At 52.5% G+C, this 17,922-nt stretch overlaps 4 protein-coding genes across 4 annotated transcripts; 2 read left to right on the forward strand and 2 right to left on the reverse strand.

Annotated features, from left to right (window-relative positions):
- Positions 1–1,520: 1,520 nt before the first annotated feature.
- Positions 1,521–3,700, forward strand: CTRU02_213738 (ABC transporter; the record flags this gene model as incomplete). The annotated part of the gene is made up of 5 exons (XM_036733295.1): positions 1,521–1,758; positions 1,822–2,318; positions 2,376–2,823; positions 2,878–2,957; positions 3,026–3,700. The coding sequence occupies 5 exons, from the start codon at positions 1,521–1,523 to the stop codon at positions 3,698–3,700; spliced, it is 1,938 nt and encodes a 645-aa protein (XP_036574986.1).
- A 909-nt stretch (positions 3,701–4,609) lies between these two features.
- Positions 4,610–8,134, reverse strand: CTRU02_213739 (DNA polymerase gamma; the record flags this gene model as incomplete). The annotated part of the gene is made up of 2 exons (XM_036733296.1): positions 4,610–7,905; positions 7,960–8,134. The coding sequence occupies 2 exons, from the start codon at positions 8,132–8,134 to the stop codon at positions 4,610–4,612; spliced, it is 3,471 nt and encodes a 1,156-aa protein (XP_036574987.1).
- Positions 8,135–10,131: 1,997 nt separating this feature from the next.
- CTRU02_213740 (uncharacterized protein) lies at positions 10,132–11,550 on the forward strand (the record flags this gene model as incomplete). The annotated part of the gene is made up of 2 exons (XM_036733297.1): positions 10,132–11,311; positions 11,363–11,550. The coding sequence occupies 2 exons, from the start codon at positions 10,132–10,134 to the stop codon at positions 11,548–11,550; spliced, it is 1,368 nt and encodes a 455-aa protein (XP_036574988.1).
- A 941-nt stretch (positions 11,551–12,491) lies between these two features.
- CTRU02_213741 (nuclear pore complex subunit) lies at positions 12,492–17,734 on the reverse strand (the record flags this gene model as incomplete). The annotated part of the gene is made up of 5 exons (XM_070206119.1): positions 12,492–12,548; positions 12,629–16,527; positions 16,579–16,806; positions 16,859–17,482; positions 17,545–17,734. 5 exons carry the CDS (start codon positions 17,732–17,734, stop codon positions 12,492–12,494), a joined length of 4,998 nt encoding a protein of 1,665 aa, XP_070060151.1.
- Positions 17,735–17,922: the final 188 nt, after the last annotated feature.

Raw genomic sequence — 17,922 nt, forward strand, 5'->3', positions numbered from 1 at the left:
TGACTGTATTGTGGCCAGCCTCACCTACGAGCTTTATGCAGCATCTCAAATGTCATTGTAAGTCATATTGAGGCTCCTGTTCACGTGCTACATCAATAGCCTCACCCGTCTCGACTTCCCTTGTTGGTCAGATGATGACTTTACAGCTTACCACTACGGCTTCCCCGGTGACGTTGTCCAGACAGCTGTCACTACCTTAAAATTCTTCACAACTCCGAAAGGCTTAGACATCTTAAATTTTTCGTATCTGGAATCGCCGACCGCACTGCAAACTTAGCATGTCATACCATGCATTGTGCTTCATCGGGGGGATCAGCTCCCCTGTTTAACGAGGGAACTCTTGTTTTCATTGGGCAAGCTATAGCCGAGTCGCCTTGCGAGGGGTCTCGGTATGACAGCCTAGCCTCATAGAATCAAGAGAAATTTTCAGGTTCCCCAGAAGAGCTGCAACAACCCTCCCCCCCTCTCCAAAGATTAATGGTTACACGTGCCCTCACAAGAAGGGGGGGAGTGGTGGTGAGTTGTGACACCGCCTGGCTGGAAGCAGGGTGGTATGCGAGTAAGCAGAAATGGGGCGCGGCGACCCCGTTTCGTTTCGGCGTCCAGTCGCTACTGACTTCGTCTGAAAGATGCCCGGCCACCCTCATCCTCGGGGATCAAAAAGAATGCTGACGCGTGGGTCCCTTACCCTTCCACCCCCGCAACCCCCGACTTTACTTCGTACCTCGGCCAGGTACAGGCGATGGTTGGTCCTCCCCGGCTCTCGGCAGACCATACACACACGGCGGAAGGGTAACATCGCTGCTGACGGAGCGGGCCATCGGGAGCCGCCCTAACTCGAACGGGCTTGGCATCCATGAACGCCTACCTGAGTACTAAATAGCCCGCCCGACTGGTTCGGACACCTCTACGATATACAGAGTATCTCTTTTTCTATCCCCCTCACTCTCCCTCCCGCTCCCGGGTATAATTCAACCGTCGGGAAATTTTACACCCATTCATCGGCCGGGGATCTTGTGGGACGCACATCGTTTTAGACGAGGCCGTATGTAGGGTCTGGCTGTGTTTGCCAGATTGGGCTGTGCCACAGACAATGTGACTACATGAGTGGTTGAAATAAGACGTAGAGATAGCCTACCTACTTCCTGCATACTGCTGCCCCTCCCCGGTGTTGTTCATGGGTGGTGGGGCACGTAAATTGGTCGCCGATTACATAGTACTGCTTACATGCCGAAGTGGATACCAGCACTAACACCAACACCAACTGCGGCCCGATAGCCTCAAATGCGGTGCCTGCAGATTCGGGCCTGGAGCTGTTGCTCCCACACGGCAGTCGGATTGTTCCAGGAGGGTTTAAATATAACAATGATCTAGTCCCTGCATTATGGGTGGTATTTTAGATCTCTTAGAATCCTCCTGTTTTTTTTTGTCTCTCTCTTTGTTTCTGTGACGTAAGAAAGCAAGCCCCAGCCACTTATACCGAAATATCTCGTATTTTTCACTGGTAAAGAAACAGGGCAATGCAGACGTCCCACAACGACTACCAAGGATTCAACTCGGAGCGAATCAATATGGCGACTCGGGAGGACGACGGAGTGACCTCATCTGATATAGAGATGATGGGAATCCCCGACGCCCATCTCCTCAACACCACCGTCAATAACATTTCATGGGAGGGCATCGAGGTTACTGTCAAGGACAGAGAGACCAAGGAGCCCAAGAGCATCGTTCACAATGTCGACGGTTTCGTGCAGGCCGGTATGAATTTTCCCCAATTGAAACCATCTTCTTAAACAATTTTAGTTACTAACACGGCTAAAGGCGAGATCTGCGCCCTCATGGGCCCCTCAGGCTGCGGCAAGACGACTCTTCTTAACGTCCTCGCCGGCCGCCCCACCAACGCTTCCAACGTCGAAGGTTCCGTGCTAGTCAACGGCGTGCGTGCCTCGCGTTCTGACTTCCGCCAAATCAGCTGCTTCGTCGAGCAAGAGGACGCCCTTATCGGGTCCCTCACCGTGCGAGAGACGCTGCTCTTCACGTCCCGCCTGTCGAGCACAAGCTCTCTGCCACTTAAGGAGCGTCTCGCTCGTATTGACGGTCTCTTGGCGTCTTTCGGTCTGACCGAGCAGGCCGACACCATCATCGGCACCCCGATCCGGAAGGGCATCTCCGGCGGCCAGAAGCGCCGTGTAGGCGTTGCGAGCCAGCTGATCACCAGTCCCAAGATCATGTTTCTGGACGAACCGACCAGTGGGTTGGATTCTGCGGCGAGTTACGAGGTGATTAGTTACCTCAAGACAGTCGCCAGCCGATGCAATGTATGTTCTATACCTGTCTGTTCTATTCTAGTCCTTCCTTACTGATACAAAGTCCAGCTCATCGTGATCGCCTCCATTCATCAACCTTCGACTTCAACCTTCAACCTCTTTGACAAGCTCCTTCTCTTGTCCGGTGGAAAGACGCACTACTTTGGCGCCGTCAGCAACGTCGGGTCTTACTACGAGACCATGGGCATGCCGATACCTATGCAGGTGAACCCGTCTGAGCACCTCCTTGAGCTCGTCAACATCGATTTCGCAAGAGATAAGCAACAGGCCGTTGCCCATCTGCAGGCCATGCACGAGAGCTGGGCCGAGTCAGGCCAGGCCAGGGATCTGAAGATTTCCATCGCCGACGCGCAGCAGAAGACCAACCCTGCCGTGCTGGGCGAGCTGGAGAAGAAGCCCGGCCTGCCGAGTTTGGTTATGACGCTTCTGCACCGAAGTTTCATCAAGAGCTACCGCGATGTTGTTGCCTACGGAATTCGATTTGCCATGTACACCGGTACGTCTTCCCTTTATCCTTGCTTTTGTTCACGAATACGCTGACTGGTGTTAGGTTTGGCCATCATGATGGGCACAGTCTGGGTCCGTCTGTCAACCGAACAAGAGTCCATCATCCCCTTGACCAACGCCATCGTAAGCCTCCCCCCCTAATTTAACCATAATCCTTTTCCCTGTCCGCAGGCTAACAAAACCTCTCCAAGTTCTTCGGTGGAGCCTTCATGTCCTTCATGGCCGTAGCCTACGTCCCAGCCTTCCTGGAAGACCGAAGCCAGTACGTCAAAGAGCACCAGAACGGGCTCTATGGCGCCACGGCCCTCCTCATCTCCAACTTCCTCATCGGCATCCCCTACCTCTTCCTCATCGCCCTCTTCTTCTCCGCAATCTCCTACTGGCTCTCCAACTTCCGCCCGACCGTCGTCGCATTCTTCACCTGGGTCCTCTGGCTCTTCCTCGACCTCTTGGCCGCCGAGAGCCTCGTGGTGCTCTTTACCTCGCTGTTCCCCAGCTTCGTCATCAGTCTCGCGCTCGTCGCTTTCGCAAACGGCCTGTGGATGTCCGTCAACGGCTTCATGGTCAGCCCCACCATCCTCAACTCCTTTTACAAATACGTCTTCCACTACTGGGACTACCAGAAGTACGTCTTCGAGGGCATGATGCACAACGAGTTCGCCGAGAGGATCTACTCGTGCGGCAAGTCGTGCCAGTGCATGTACCGCACCGCCCTCGAGAGCGAGTGCAAGATCGCCGGCCAGGGCGTGCTGGACACATACGGATACACCGAGAACCACTTTGGGAGGAACGTCGGAATCATGATTGGTATTATTGCCGGGTACAGGATCGCCGCGTGGATTGTGCTCAAGATCAAAAAGAACTGAGACGTGTGCGTGTGCGTGTGCCTGTCTCCCCCCCCCCCCCCCCCCCCCCCCCACTAGTCGGCTGGATGGGTCGGTTTTTAAAAATTTCAAAAGGTTTTGGGTTGCATATTTGTGTTCTGGTCTTCATCTGCTACAGTAGTAGTTTCTTGGTTTTTCGGTGTTTTGATAGTGTCTGTTGGGTATCACAGGACCGAGCAGGTGGGTGGTAGTAGATTGGGGGAGGAGGGAGGGGCCGCAAAAAGAAAACGGCGTCGGTTTTGGTTTATTCTGTAACGCAGCGTTAATGAAAAAGTGTGTTTATAACTTTTATGAAACTCCTCATGAAAAGAAATAAAAAAGCTGCGAAGGGCCTTGAGGCCCGATTGTCGTTGTGAGTTGGCCTTGAGGTTCGTACGGGCGTGGACGTTTCTGTACTCACTCACACCACCTTTCTTTACCCTGCCGATCCATTCGTTAGTCGCACTCAACATGAAGTGAAGTGAGGCCGGAGACAAGATGCACGACAGGCGTTCTGCAAGATGTATATATAGCGAAATATCGTAGGTGAACATGCTGATTGCACAGTGAAACCAAGTTCCCGAGTCGGTCGAAACATCACACGCCGACATCATCAGATATCGATCCAATCGCCATAAGTCGTGGACATGAAAAAGTTGCGTTAACTCCGTAGGCCCGGGTCGCATGATACATTGATATTACACGTCTGTACATAATACACTCGCAGCCATCTGCGCTGCAAACCTCCGATATCGATCAACGCCGGATACAGATAACCACACCCAACCGCCAAGCCTCCTTCGTCATCCTAACTTTTGTACAACCGGAGCGGACAAGATATATAAAGATAAAAGAAATGGTGCCGTCAAGGTAGATGATATAATACATAGATCCGCTTTTCTTCCTCTTACACTAGATTCTTGAGCTTGGTCCAGACCATCGGCCCTTTTCCTTCTGCCAAGGGAACTTGCTGCTTTTCGCCGCAAACTTTGTGCTAAACTTATTGCCCAGTGCATCTGCCACCGTCATGGTCTCCACGGGCATCAGCACAGCATCCGATTGGTACGGCAAGACGCTACGCTCCTTCTTCTTGGTGGCGCGTGGCTTCTTCTCCTCTTGCTCCTTGAGCGCCGCTCTCCTCTCCTTGAGCACGTTGCTCAGCTCCAGCTCGGTGCTGACAATTTGCGCCTTGAGGAGGTAAGGATCAGTAGACGCCGATCCCTCGAGGGTTTCCATAACCGGTGTGCGTGGGGTGTATTTGATGCCGTTGAGCTTCGGTGCATGTGACGGGTCCGGCACGATCGAGGGGTCGAGACGCGCCTCAGCACCCTTGGCGAGGAGTGCGACAATGTCGAGACTTTCGCCTGGTGGTATGGGGTCTTTGTGGCTCGGCGTGACGCAATCCATGTCGACCTCCTTACGGAGGACGTGATCGATGTCGATGGCCGAAAAGTATGCACAAGACTGTGGCAGGTCGTTGATGCCCACCTGCTGTGCAAACATGGCTCTGGTCCACAGGTTCGCCACCTGAAGCGCCATGGCCGCCCTGTACTTGTCGTGGTCCTTGACAAGGTATCGAATCTCGTCGTGGACGGTGATGGCGAGACGAGCGTCGATATTGAAGCGTCGCGTCAGATAATCCATGCCGACGATGAGGAGGTGGAGGTAGTCCACACCGGAGGACTGGATGGCCCAGTTAATGCGCGATGTGAGATAACCGTTCTGGTTGATGTAACGGCGCATCAACGCCTCGGTAATGCCTGCTCCAAGCACGAACGTTCTCGGCCGTTCCTGTGCGGCGAACTCTTCCAGTTTGTTGAACACAAATGACTCCGTTCCGCCACGCCAGAACGGTCGTTTGCTCAGGACCGACCTGTTGGTCTTTGTGCCCTTCGTCTTGGCGTACAGTCTGGCTGCTGTCTCGTTCGTCTCCTTTTCGGACAGGTTGGGGTTAAACTGTCGGAGCAGCTGGCCGGCAAACTTCAACCCAGCACCGTAAATACGACCGTAGTTGAAAACCTTGGCGTCGTTTCTCGTGATACCCAGGATGCTTGCCGTCCGGGAATGCAAATCTGTCCCGGCGGCCTTTGTGCCCTCCAGCGTCATGAAACCGATTGCATTTCCACCGTGGAGTTTAAACGTCGCATCTCCGACCAAACTTGCGATCCACAGCTCCTCCGAGTCGACATCAGCACCAACAAAGCTATAACCTGGTGGCGCCTTGACCATTGCCTTTAGCTCAGAACCAACTCTGTTCTTCTTCGCGTTGCTTGCGGTGAGCCACGTGTTCTCAACCGCTCTTCTCGTGATGGTGCCCATAGGTATCACTTGAGGCAGGATGTAGCCTTGGACATCTTCGGGCGCTTTTACCACAGCCTTGGACTTCTTGCCTCCCTTGCTCTTGCTAAATCCATTGGAGTCCACCTTGCCAGATATATCGTCGTCGTAGACCACCATCTGCGACATGATACGATCGCGGGCACTGATCCAGTACGAGCAGGAAGCGTTCATCTCTAAAGCCTGCTTCGCGTACGGGTACTGAGATGACAGAGTACCATTCTCGAAGTAGGAGAGATATCCTTTGGCGAGTGGGTTGACGCACCTTGCCTGAGGGCCGTCCTTGTGAGGTAGTTTGAAGAAGACGCCACCATCATTGAGCAATTCGGCATCCTTTTCCGAGTCTGAAAAATCACATGCAACCATTTGCTTCTTCTCGTAGTTTGATGCTTCGGCCTTGGTCACTCTGAACGTCCAGCCGTACTTCTCTGACCAGAACAAAGGGTGATTATCCCATGACATCTTCAGCAGCAGGGGTGCGATTCGAGTTCGTACTGAAAGGTTGATTGGCGAGTCGCTTTTTGGGAACAGGTCCTTATACCATTGCGGCATACCGGGTTTCTTCTGTCTCGCAGCCGGCCGGGGAGGATCATTCTTCTTCTTTCCCTTGACCATTTTGATTTCCTGACCGGACCAGTCCAACTGCTTCATCCATGGATCGTTACCCCATTGTTCAGGGTCACCCTTGATCTCCAGGGCCTTTTCGGTGAGACCGACCAACCGTTCCTGCACGGCGTCGGAGAGTTCACGATAGGTTGCTTCGGCATTAGAAATGTATGCGTCCCAGGTTTTGTTGACTGGCAAGATGACGGACGCCAGATGTCGCAGTGCCGCAAAGCTCACAGGATGAGGGCATGTATCCAAAAAGTTTGGAAAGACGATTTGATAAACGCGGTGGGTGATGGCCACATCAGCAGCACAATAGTCCAGTAAGCTGTCAAGACTTTCCAAGACGCCTTCACGATCAAGAGACCCAAAGTCATCGCGGACAGCCTTGTCGATTGTGACGTCGAGATGAAACTTGGCAACGTCCCTCAGCGAGTTGACCGAGCTTCGTTCAACCCACAATTCGGCTTCTTCCTGCCGTGCGCTATGGCTCAGAAGCTCAGCGAGTTGCACATCATCTGTCTGGCTTGTAACCTTCTCTCGTAGCTCCCGATTCTTTTTGTGCTTCATCCAGGTTGGTCTCTGCTGCGAGCACATGCCGTTGACAGCCACGTGAAGCGACATGGTATCCAAGAACTGGTTCCGGGTCTGCTTCACATCGTACTCTTCTAGTATCCTTGCTCGGTCATATCCGATGTTGTGTCCTACTATCACACGCTCTTTCGACGGGTCTCCAAGAGGAATAAGGTGCCGGTCGGACTCGGATTCGCCCAGGAGCCATGGCGATAGCCAGGCATACCAAGCCGTTGGGCTAGAGGCACAAGCCATAACTGCGAACGAACTCTCCTTCCACATGACCTCGGTATCAAAACACAACATCGATTCGTCGGGCGCGTCTACTGCTTCCGTCTTGCCGTCTGGATAATACTTTGTCCACCCGCTCCGGCGAACCCATTTCCGTGGCTTTGGGGGCGGCGTTGCCCGGGCGAACTGCTTAGCGAAAGAGAGATACGGCTCTGCACAATCTACCGCCAGCTTATAAAAGTGTTCGTCCAAGGTGCGGCCTTGAAGGTGGGGAAGATCGAAGGCGATAGGGTCGCTGTTGTCGGTATTCTTGCCAAGAAGATCGTGACGGCGCAAGTGGTCTTTCGCGAGATCAACGAGCTCTAGAGGCGGTGGGGTGTTGCCGTCGGGGAAAATTTGCTTGTATACATGGTCGCTGAGATGTTGAACGCCAATGTCATTGAAACGAGCTTGCGAAGGGACTGTGATGGTTAGCACATGAGGAGTAAAAGAACCGGGCGGGCGCATGTTCCTACCGCCTAAGTTGTGCTGTCGCTGTTCTGTATCGTTGGATGTGGTGGCGTCTGAAGCAATAACAGACTGCCACCGGGTATGGGAACGCCATGCAAGCCGACGAAAAGCATGGTGTCTGGCTAGGCGAACGAAGCTCGCAGTTGAACCCCTCAGGAGATGGGCTGCGAGTTGAACCATCCTCTTGGTCTATGTCGTAGCATAGCACGAGGAATTATATAACTGTGGCAGGCGCTTAGCCGTAAAGCATAGCCTTGGATAATGCGATGACTGCTGTACCCAAAGAGCAGACGGATGATGGCGATGGCGATGAGAATAGGAGAGGCGTCAAAAAAAACGAAAGCTGCCGTCACCACTCTGATAGGCGTCGCGATACGGGGCAGAAGAGGGGCGCGTTAGCTCTGGTCCCCAGGGCAAGGGTCATCAGCCAATCGGTGACCTTGTGATTCCTTACCTTACCTTGCACGCTCGCCTTGCGGTCTCCACAATTTAAGGGTCTCCAAGATGCTGCAATGTACGTACCGGGCCAATGACCTGGGCACCAGGCACTAACAGCTAGCATTGCTCGTCACTAAACGTCACATTTGAACCAATGACTTTAATGTGTCTGTCGTAGGAGCTTCCACTGGCGAAAATGCAGCTATTCATTATCAGCCTTCGACTTTCCACTCGCCAGAATTCTAGATCTGCCTATCCAGTTGACCTAGCAATGCACAACATTGAGTACATAATTAGAAGACACCAGAGTATATGGACCAAAAGCGTCCTAATATTATCGCAGTCAAACTTCACGCAAACCAGCGGATTGGTGTGGTTAATGGGAAGTAGCTTCGTTTGGAGTTTAAACCCCATACTCCCACTTTCTAACCAGATTGGTAAACTAAGCCTGTCAGCAGACCACCACTGCCCTCACTAATGCAATTGTCAATGTCTTCCACCCTTGAAGGAGGAACATACTCGAACGCATCCACTCACAAACCTCCATGGATCTCATTCCCTGATTAGATCAGAGCGTGTAGTGAATGGATAACGGTGGACCACGCAGTAGAATACTTTCAATGGAGGTTTAGATACTTGTGTAATTTTGATAAGTAATTTCAAATATGTATGGGTGACTGACTATTGAATGTTGCACATTAAGTCCCGTTGGTACTAATTTTTGAATCATACTTTAATCAGCACTGTGAGATATTGCATATAAGGTGGTTATCGTCTTCCACGGTCGTGAAGAGGACTGCCCCAGCCGCCCTCTTGCCGCTTTCCCCAGTGCAGCGGGATGTATAGAGCGGGGGCAAAGGTAGGAGAGATGATCAGCGATGTGACAACGATACGGAATCTTCATGACCAATGGCCGGGAAACTCAGTTGGACGCCCGATATGCCATTCTCCATTCACATTGCTGTAGAGGACCTGAAAGCTGGATTCACATCCAAGAGAATTAATTTTGGCCTGCTATTGAGACACAGTTCGAATTTGGCGGATATGTGACAGCACAGACGCCTCAGGTAAGACGAAAGAAATTGCTGCTTGCTTTTCCTGCTCTATTCTTCTTCCGTTAGACCGTAGTTTAGGCACTGCGCCGTCGTTGAATGATGCGATTGGAGAAAGGCAAATTGAACGGAGCACTGTAACCATATGTTCACAGTATGTCAACACGTAACCCTATAAACGGGAAACGGATGGGATGGGAAAAGTTCTGTGAACCACTGCAGGGAAGGAAAAGAAAAAAAAAAGGAAAGAAAAAGTTGAGTCTCGCCACCAACGACTCAGGCCTGCAGTCGCCGCTGCAGGTGATACTCCCTGTCCTTGTCGAAGTACCTGCTCACCTCGAAAAGCACTCGCTCTTAGTGGTCAGCAATCACAACTCCGGTGGGACAATCCCCGAATCCACGGCTAAACGCCGACACAAAGTCCGCGACACTGGATGTCCTACCGTCATCCCGCCTTTCGCCCTTCCTCGGGTTTCCTCCACTTCGCTTCGATCACGTAAACATGGGCAAGGATTCCTTTGTCGATTGTCGACCTCCCTTTCGTGGATGCTTGCAAGGTAATTAGATTTTCTTCTCTTTAACTGTATCAATACCCATCGCCCGCTGGCCGCAGAGGCTGTGTCCCTGAAGTTCAATCCCGCCATCCGCCCTGCAGAAGAGGATCGCTCGTGCCTCTTCTTACCTCCCATGCCGGGCTTCATCCCGTTTCTGCCCACGCCGCCGCTGCCGCAACCGACACGAGCCGCCTCATCTTCATCCTCTTCTCGACCTGTGAATAGCTTCCTCGGCGCTGACCGGGGTCCTCCAAGAGGCAGCAGCAGTCAGGCACCGATTGAACTTGACAGCGATTCAGAACCCACTTCAGCTTCAGGGCCCCAAACCGCCGCCGCCACAACTACCACCACTACTGCTACTTCTACCACCAACTCTCAACCTCTCCACCAAAATTCTGAACCACAACACCTCAATATTTGGAGTTGGGGCCTGTTGACGCCCGATAGCACACAACAACCCCAAGCCCTGCCTTCCTTTTCCGACTTATCTGCCAATCTGGATCTTGGATCTTTCGACGCAGCTACCTACTTTGGCGCTACTGCCGCCCCGCACACACCTGCCCGCGAGCCGAACAGCGACGATCTTCTATCCGCATTAATTGACGGGAACTTCTCCTCGCCCTCGTCATATCCGCAATCCTTAGGCAATCGACAGTCGAGCGGATACACGAACAGCTCGAGATCCCACAATCCGCTCCAGTGCCAGCCCTCGGGCACGTCACTTCGACCGAACAGTTTCGCCCAAAACAGCAGCGACTCGCCACACAACAACACCACTGCCACGTCGGCGGTGACAGCCCCCAGACGACCGACGCCTCACCCAAGTTACTTAGACGGCGAGATCGAGGAGTCCCTTTTCGTGAGTTCGGACAACGAGCCTGAGGACGCCATGCCTGTTCAGACTCGTCGAAGAGCGTCTACCATAATAAGCTCTGATCACGAGCCGGAGGAAGTTGTACCCCCGTCCACACGCAAGAGATCTGCGCCTTCCAACGCGCCATCAAGAGATACGCCCGCTTCGACCAAAAGACGGCGAACATCACAAGCCTCAGCCACGCGCAATCGGGTAACACCGAGTGCTTTGCATGCAACACCCCCAAAGGTCGAGGACGAAGATGACATTTTTGGCGACAAGGAGGCGTTGAAAGGAGAGGAAAAGGACGAGAAAGACGAAAACATCATCGACCTCGCGGCCTCTAACGAGGTGCCGCAGGAGATGCTTGTTCCAAAGGAGGACAAGAGAACTAAAATCTCGGCTTTTCAGTGTGTTATCTGCATGGACGATGTCACTGCTTTAACAGTTACACATTGTGGTATGTGGGAGATGAACCTGACTTGACTCCATTTTCTAACGCCGCACCTAGGCCATCTTTTTTGTTCCGAGTGTCTTCACTCTGCGCTAAACGTGGACGCCACGAAGAATAAGTGCCCAATATGCAGGCAAAAAATCGAGACCAAGGATCGGAGCGACTACACTTCGAAAACCAAGGGTTTCTGGCCCCTAGAGCTGAAGCTGATGACGGCAAGCCGTAAGGGCAAGCAACGAGCATGAGGACGCCGAGACATGAATGCGAGTTACAACACTCGCACCGAGACACAGATTTCCACAATCAGTAACGGAGACAGAGAGTGCCTCGGTACCGCCAACCGAGGTGATGTTGTTCAGAAACAACGGATAGAGGCAAGATTTATTTTATGACACACCGAATCAGGAAGGGTAGGAGGATTATGTGCTAGCATCACACGAAGGCATGAAAGGGAAGCAAACGCGGCGTGGCAACGGATCTTGAAAGCATTTTTACTGCATTGGGGATTGGGCGGAAGGAACGATTTTTTGTCATTTTGTTTTTCTTGTGATACCCGTTCGGCTAGCCTTTTGCACGAGGGAAAAGGGGACTATGGGGGGAGTAGTAACGTCAGGGTACCCGTGTCCCAGTCAGTATAGATGAAGAAGCATTGAGGCTTACAGAAGTGCGTTCCGCGGCAGCGTCTTTCCGCAGCAGTGTCTTTCTTGCACGTGGTCGGATCGTGGAGTATAACCCAGAAGTAGTATCGGAGAGGAAAGGTCCTGCCTGACTGGACGGACATCTCTCACAGGACCCTGCTCGCCATAAGGATATCGGACCAGTGTATGCCAGCCCCAAACGCGCTTGAGTTTTCGTAACTCTACAGTACTCTCTACTACTCGGTACATGTTCTCGTTTTTTTCTTCTTCTTCTCCTTCTTCTTCTTCTTAATCCCCTGGGAGACAGATTCTTTCTTGTTTTCCCCCGCCGAGATTAACGGTATGACAGTCGGTCCAGTTTCCGTTTCCCCTTTCCGGCCCCCATCCATCCACCTCTTCCCGAACGCCTGGTCTGTATGCACGGAACACAATCTCTACGCTTTAAACACATTTGTAAGAGTATTTCTTGACATCTTTTGTTTTTTGTCCGTCGGCTACTTCCTACTCCAACCATGTACACATTACCGGGTTCTCCATTTCCAGTGCTATTAGGTGAAAAGGACGGGACCTTGTTTCTTTGGCTCCGGCAGCACCTCGTTCTCAAACTGTTGAATATCGCACGTCAGCAAATTCTGGTCATTCAAATTTTTCAAGAGAAAAAGAGTGGTGTGGGTTCCATATTTACCTCCAAGAAGCCGGTTGCCGCAATCAGGACCATGAAGCCCTCGGCCAACTCCTCGATACGCTCCTCCAACACGTCCTCTCCTTCCACGGCGCCGATACCCGCGTTGCGCTTAAGGGTGTGCGTCACCAGCATGCGGTGCTCCGTTAGGAACCTCCGGCCTTGAAGGACGTTACTGGATCCCCGGCTGACGATGGCAGCGCTCACCACACGGGTTACCTTGGCGAGGAGCTCGTAGTGCTTCTCCAAGGCCTTGGGGTTCGTTGGGTCGATTTGCAGTTCAGGGTCCGCAGCGAAAAGTCCGGACGCCTCAATAGACCTGAATAGGTTCGCGTGGAGAATGTACTTGGCACCGGGCTTCGTCTGCGCTAGCTGCAGGAGCAGCGCGAACTTGGTCGCCACGTACGTCTCCTGTGCTGAGTTGCCGGTGTGGACAATCTCTGACCAGTCCTGCAGGATGGTGCGAAGGGAGTCGACGAGGATGCCAATGAAGTTGAGCCGGTTGAGTGTTTCGACAATGTGGGCGTCGTCCTCCTGTCGGCCGAGGTTGACCAGGGCGTTTAGAAGAATGAAGGCGGCTGTCTGGCACGCGGCGTCGCTACCGTAAGCATCGTCGCAGATGACGTTGATCAGTCTTTCGCCGTAAATCTGGATTGTCTTGATTGTCTTTTGACGGCCAGCGACAAGCAGACCCTGGTCCACCATACCAGTCAGGTAGCGGTAGCAGATGCTGTAGTAGACCGCGCGAAGGTCAGATGAGCCGGCCCACTTACCGATGGCCTGCAGGCAGATCTGGAAAAGCTGGTAAAGCTTGTCGCTGACGAGGCTGCCGATAGCTTGGCTCTCTCGGTCTAGCGAAGGCTTTGAGGTTAGATCGAGCTTGAAGAGGAGAACCTTGGCCAGCTTGGCGAGCTCCATTGCCTCTTCCGGTCGCTCGAATGCCGACGCTTCCAGGCCGGGCAGAATGGCCTGTAAAGCCTGTAGATAGAACGAGGCTTCCGTTGTCCCCTTGAACTCGTTCGACTCCACCATGACGAGCAGCAGGCTTGTCCACGTCTTGAGGACGCCCAAGCTTTGCGATGCTATCCGCTTTTGTCGGTTGGTGAAGATGAGGTAGTCAGTGATAGCAGCTTCCTCCCGTTCGAGGGTGGCGTAGTCCTGCGCCGTCAAGACGACACCATCATCTCTCCTCTCACTTCGCTTCAACAAGAGAATCTCCTTGGCACGGTCGATGTTGTATATGGCGTTTCCGTGGTCATCCTCTTCCAAGCATATCCTAAGGTCAAGTTCCTTGTAGAATTGAAGTGGAGGAAGTGACATATCCCAGGTGTCAGTGGGTAACAAAAAGTCGTACAGGTCGAATACTGTGGGTATCGTTATGGGCTCGTTGTTGTCGCCGACGATCTGTCCATTGAGGGCTTCAAAAATTCGCCTCTTCAGGGATGGCATCCGGCTTTGTGAGACGCTGCAGAGCTCCATGGAGATGTACTCTAAGCTCATGCTACGCAGTGCGAGGAAGTCAATCAGCGTTGGTGCGCCATCGGTCAGGGGGAATTGGGGGGTGTTGACGTCCTGTCCCTCCCACGGCAGCGCGGGCTGGATAATGACTTCGCGTAGCAGGAAGTGGAAGAGGACATCATTGTCCCTCAACTCGTCAATAACAAGGGGGGCTGATAAAGGCGACGTCCACAACACTCGCAGAATGCGCATGCATTTGCTCTTCAAAAAGATGAGCCACTGTCTCATACCCTGAGGGTCGCCGAACGGCGTTTCTAACAGAAGCCTCAGCATGCTGTGGAATAATGAGTTTCTGGATGCAAAGGATCCATCAGAGTCAACAGCCAGTGTGTCGAGGCCGCATTTAAATCCAAGAAGTAGGTGGGCAATCGTGGGCTTGTCTGGGCTTGCGGCCAAACAGCTGAAAATGAAATCGAGAATGTAGGATTTGGTGAGGTAAGTGGGTGATTCTGCTTCACGTCCGAGGTCCAATGGCGCCGTTAGCTCTGCCGCAAGAGAGCGCGAAATAGCCTCATGTTCTCCATTTGCCTCCATGGCAACAATTGCCTTGTTGCGGTGATTCTTACGACCAGGGCTAGATGACCATGCAGAAGTCATCTTGAAGGAAGCGGTCATCTTCTCGAGTAGCTTCAAGCAAGCTAGTGTCAAATCGGGATGGCCAAGTCCACAGTAGCTTCCGAGGTCGACCACAAGTCCAAGATGGCCAACCAAGCCGTCTTCAAAAGAGGCATAAGCGGCATTAGCTACAGGTGGCCGTCTATGATTGGACTGCATCTTAATGATCGGTCGTACAAGGTCAAGGAAGGTTGCCTGAAGATCCAAAACCTTGGTGATAACATCCACGGCTCTCAGGATACCCAAGATGACCGGGGAATCAGGGGTGGCGTTGCCAACGTCCACAGCATCTTGGTGAATGGTTTGATACAAGGAATTTATGACCTTGTCATTAAACATCCATTCCATAACACGAGCGAATGGGTGTAACTTGACGTAAGTTGCTAGATCCGTTGCCGCCATCGCAGAGTCAATGGGAATATTAGTCTCGTTCGCGATGACGATGAGATTTTCATTGAACGTCGCCAGACAGGTCGCCGCAAACTCAAGACAACTCAGACGGAGCATTCTCAGCTGGTTGGTGTCGTTGACTTCGTTAGCCTTGTTTGCAAAGACCTTGCCCAATACAGTATCCACATAAATCTCAATACCAGGCATGCGGTTGGCTGAGCCAAGGTTCTCGGGGAAAGGCAAACCATCATTGAGAGGGCTGCTGTCCTCTGGCGGTGTGATAAGTGCAATCAAGAGTTGAATGAACGCATGAGGCTCTTCAAAGCCATGACAAATATCATCACTGACGGTTTCCATGGACACAACCGGCGAGCTTTGAGGTGAACGATGTTGAGGAGGGGTCACGATGTAAGCCCCGTTCATCCAAGCCTCGAGACATTGCCACATAATGTTAGCTTCCTCCTGAGTCTTTCTCGTGATCAATGCACGCAGGGCCAGGAATGTACCTGCCCGCAGATCAGCGGGGACAGGGCTGCTGGCCAGCTGGAACAGCATCTCAACGAGATTGAAGCTTGGCTCTTTGAGGAGGAATTGCCGAGCGGTTTCGCTCTCGGAAGCAAGCTTAGTGATAAGTCGCAAGTAAGACTGCAGCATCATGGTAGATTCCGGCTCGGCCTCAGCCTGGTCGCTAGTAGGTCGACCTGGTCGGTATGTTGCCGAAACTTGCGGTGCCTGAGCCTTTTCTCTGATCTTATTCGAGAAGAACACAAGCTCCCTGAAGATTTGTTGCCAAGTAAGGGACTGCGATCTCCTCATCTTGCCAGACGCGTGGTGGCCCTCATCCAGCAAGAATTCGTGGGCGGCCGTGGCGCAGTCATCGTTGGAGGAGATGGCTTGCAGCATCTCACAGAAGGAACTGACTAGCGGCGTGGAAGCCCTTCGCGAAGCCCAGTGCATGAAACCCGCCAGGTTGCTGTCGGGGTCTGACCAGAAGTTCATCGCGGCGTCGGGCCGTCCCTCATACGCATACGCAATGATAACCAAGAACCGTTCCAAATCCAGGTCCTGTTCATGGCTCTGGCTAAGCTGCCGCTGCTCATCTTCTTCCACACGCAGCTTCCGCAAAACATCGGGAAGGTTAGAGATGAATGCGTCCACAAACACCTCCAGCTGTGTCATAAGGCATTGCTGGAAGAAATCGGAAAACTGAATCGATTCCGACGCCAATGGCGGTGCCTTACGTTGGAGCCAATTGCGCATCGTTATCCTTGAAGGGTCAACCCATTCTGGAGTTTTGACATCTGCAGCGATGGACAAGATAAAATCAAAGGCGCCATCCTTCAATGCCTCCAGAAACTGCTTTGATCTTTGTCTGTCCTCTACAACAGGTATCAGCGTTTTGAACTGCTCATTGATGGTAGATATCTTACCTTGATCTAGGTCGACGCCTTCTAGGCCGCCTAGTAATGAGTCGTCAAGATACCATCCGCTGTACTCCGACAACCACCAAGCCTTGACCGCCGCCTGAAGGTATACTAGGCGCCAGGGGCTCTCGTCTGTGATGAGCGGGTGAAGCTCTCTAGCCATGGCAAGGTTTGAGGCACCTTCAGTTGAGCCGAAAAGTGTTATGTATGCCCCCAAAGCAGGGAAAAGATGTGCTTTGGCTACGTTAGCGGCTGAACATAAGTCTTGGGACCCTGTCATACATACCCAGAAGAATATCGTACTTGTCAGCATTCTTCAAGTGCTGCAGGAACGTTTTGAAATCGCTAATTTCGGCCTCTCGCTTCTCGATTGCACGGCAGAGAATGATGGCGAGAAGCTCATGCTGCTGGTACAGGCTGACGCGAGAGAACTCGATTGTTTCCATCTCCTCAGGAACCTGACCTCCTCTTCCATTGATCAAAACAGCTGCCGCAGTTATCTTGTCGGCTATCTTTTGAAGCCACCCTCTCACGTCTTGCATGGCTGACAGGCATCTTGGTAGCAGCCTCTTCTGTGATGATGCGGTTTCACCCGGCAAATTTTGGAAGACGGTGGCGGACAGATACAACTGTACTCCGTTAAGAATTTCGGGATCGAAATCATCCTCGTCCAATCCGTCAATCTCAAACATCAAACGGACGCAGTCGAGGACATATTTGCGCTGCTGATGGATTCGTATTAACCCACATTCAAGCAGCGAGCGGCCAATGACCGCGGGGTCTTCTTCAGCTTCAAGAACATATCGTGCTGCTTCGATCTCGTTAATTTCAGCTTCGTCTGCGAGATTGAACACGATCTGCTGGAAATTTTCGTTGATTGAATATTCTTCTTCGTCGATCACGATCTTGCCTGGCGCATAGTGCTAGGTTAGTATACAAATTGGCGGGAACCATTGGCAAGCTGCAACCAACCGGATTTAACCTGATTTCGGCTCTTTTCGTCTCTTGGTGGTCGCTGCCATACTCTCTCAAGCTCTCTTTCGAATATAGCCTGGATAACTGGGTTGTCTAAGGAGTCGGCGCCTTCAGGGCGGCCGTCACGGACCGCAGCCAGGTCGCGGTGGAATGCCTGCAGCGCATCGAGGGTGGTTGGTTCGGCCATCGTAGGGAATTGGGCGCGCTATTGCATGGCCTCGGGGCCTGATCGTCTCATGGGCTTGAAAGAAGCCCGCGAAGCTGTCGCGTTGGCGAAGGGCGACGAATTTTGGGGCAAATTGTCCGATCGTAGATGTCTGCCCAGGTGACGGCTTTCGAGATTCTGGGAATTTTAGAGTGGACCGCTTCTGGAGG

The sequence above is a fragment of the Colletotrichum truncatum genome, assembly GCF_014235925.2.
Source record: "Colletotrichum truncatum strain CMES1059 chromosome Unknown Contig_0010, whole genome shotgun sequence".
Lineage (NCBI taxonomy): Eukaryota > Fungi > Ascomycota > Sordariomycetes > Glomerellales > Glomerellaceae > Colletotrichum > Colletotrichum truncatum.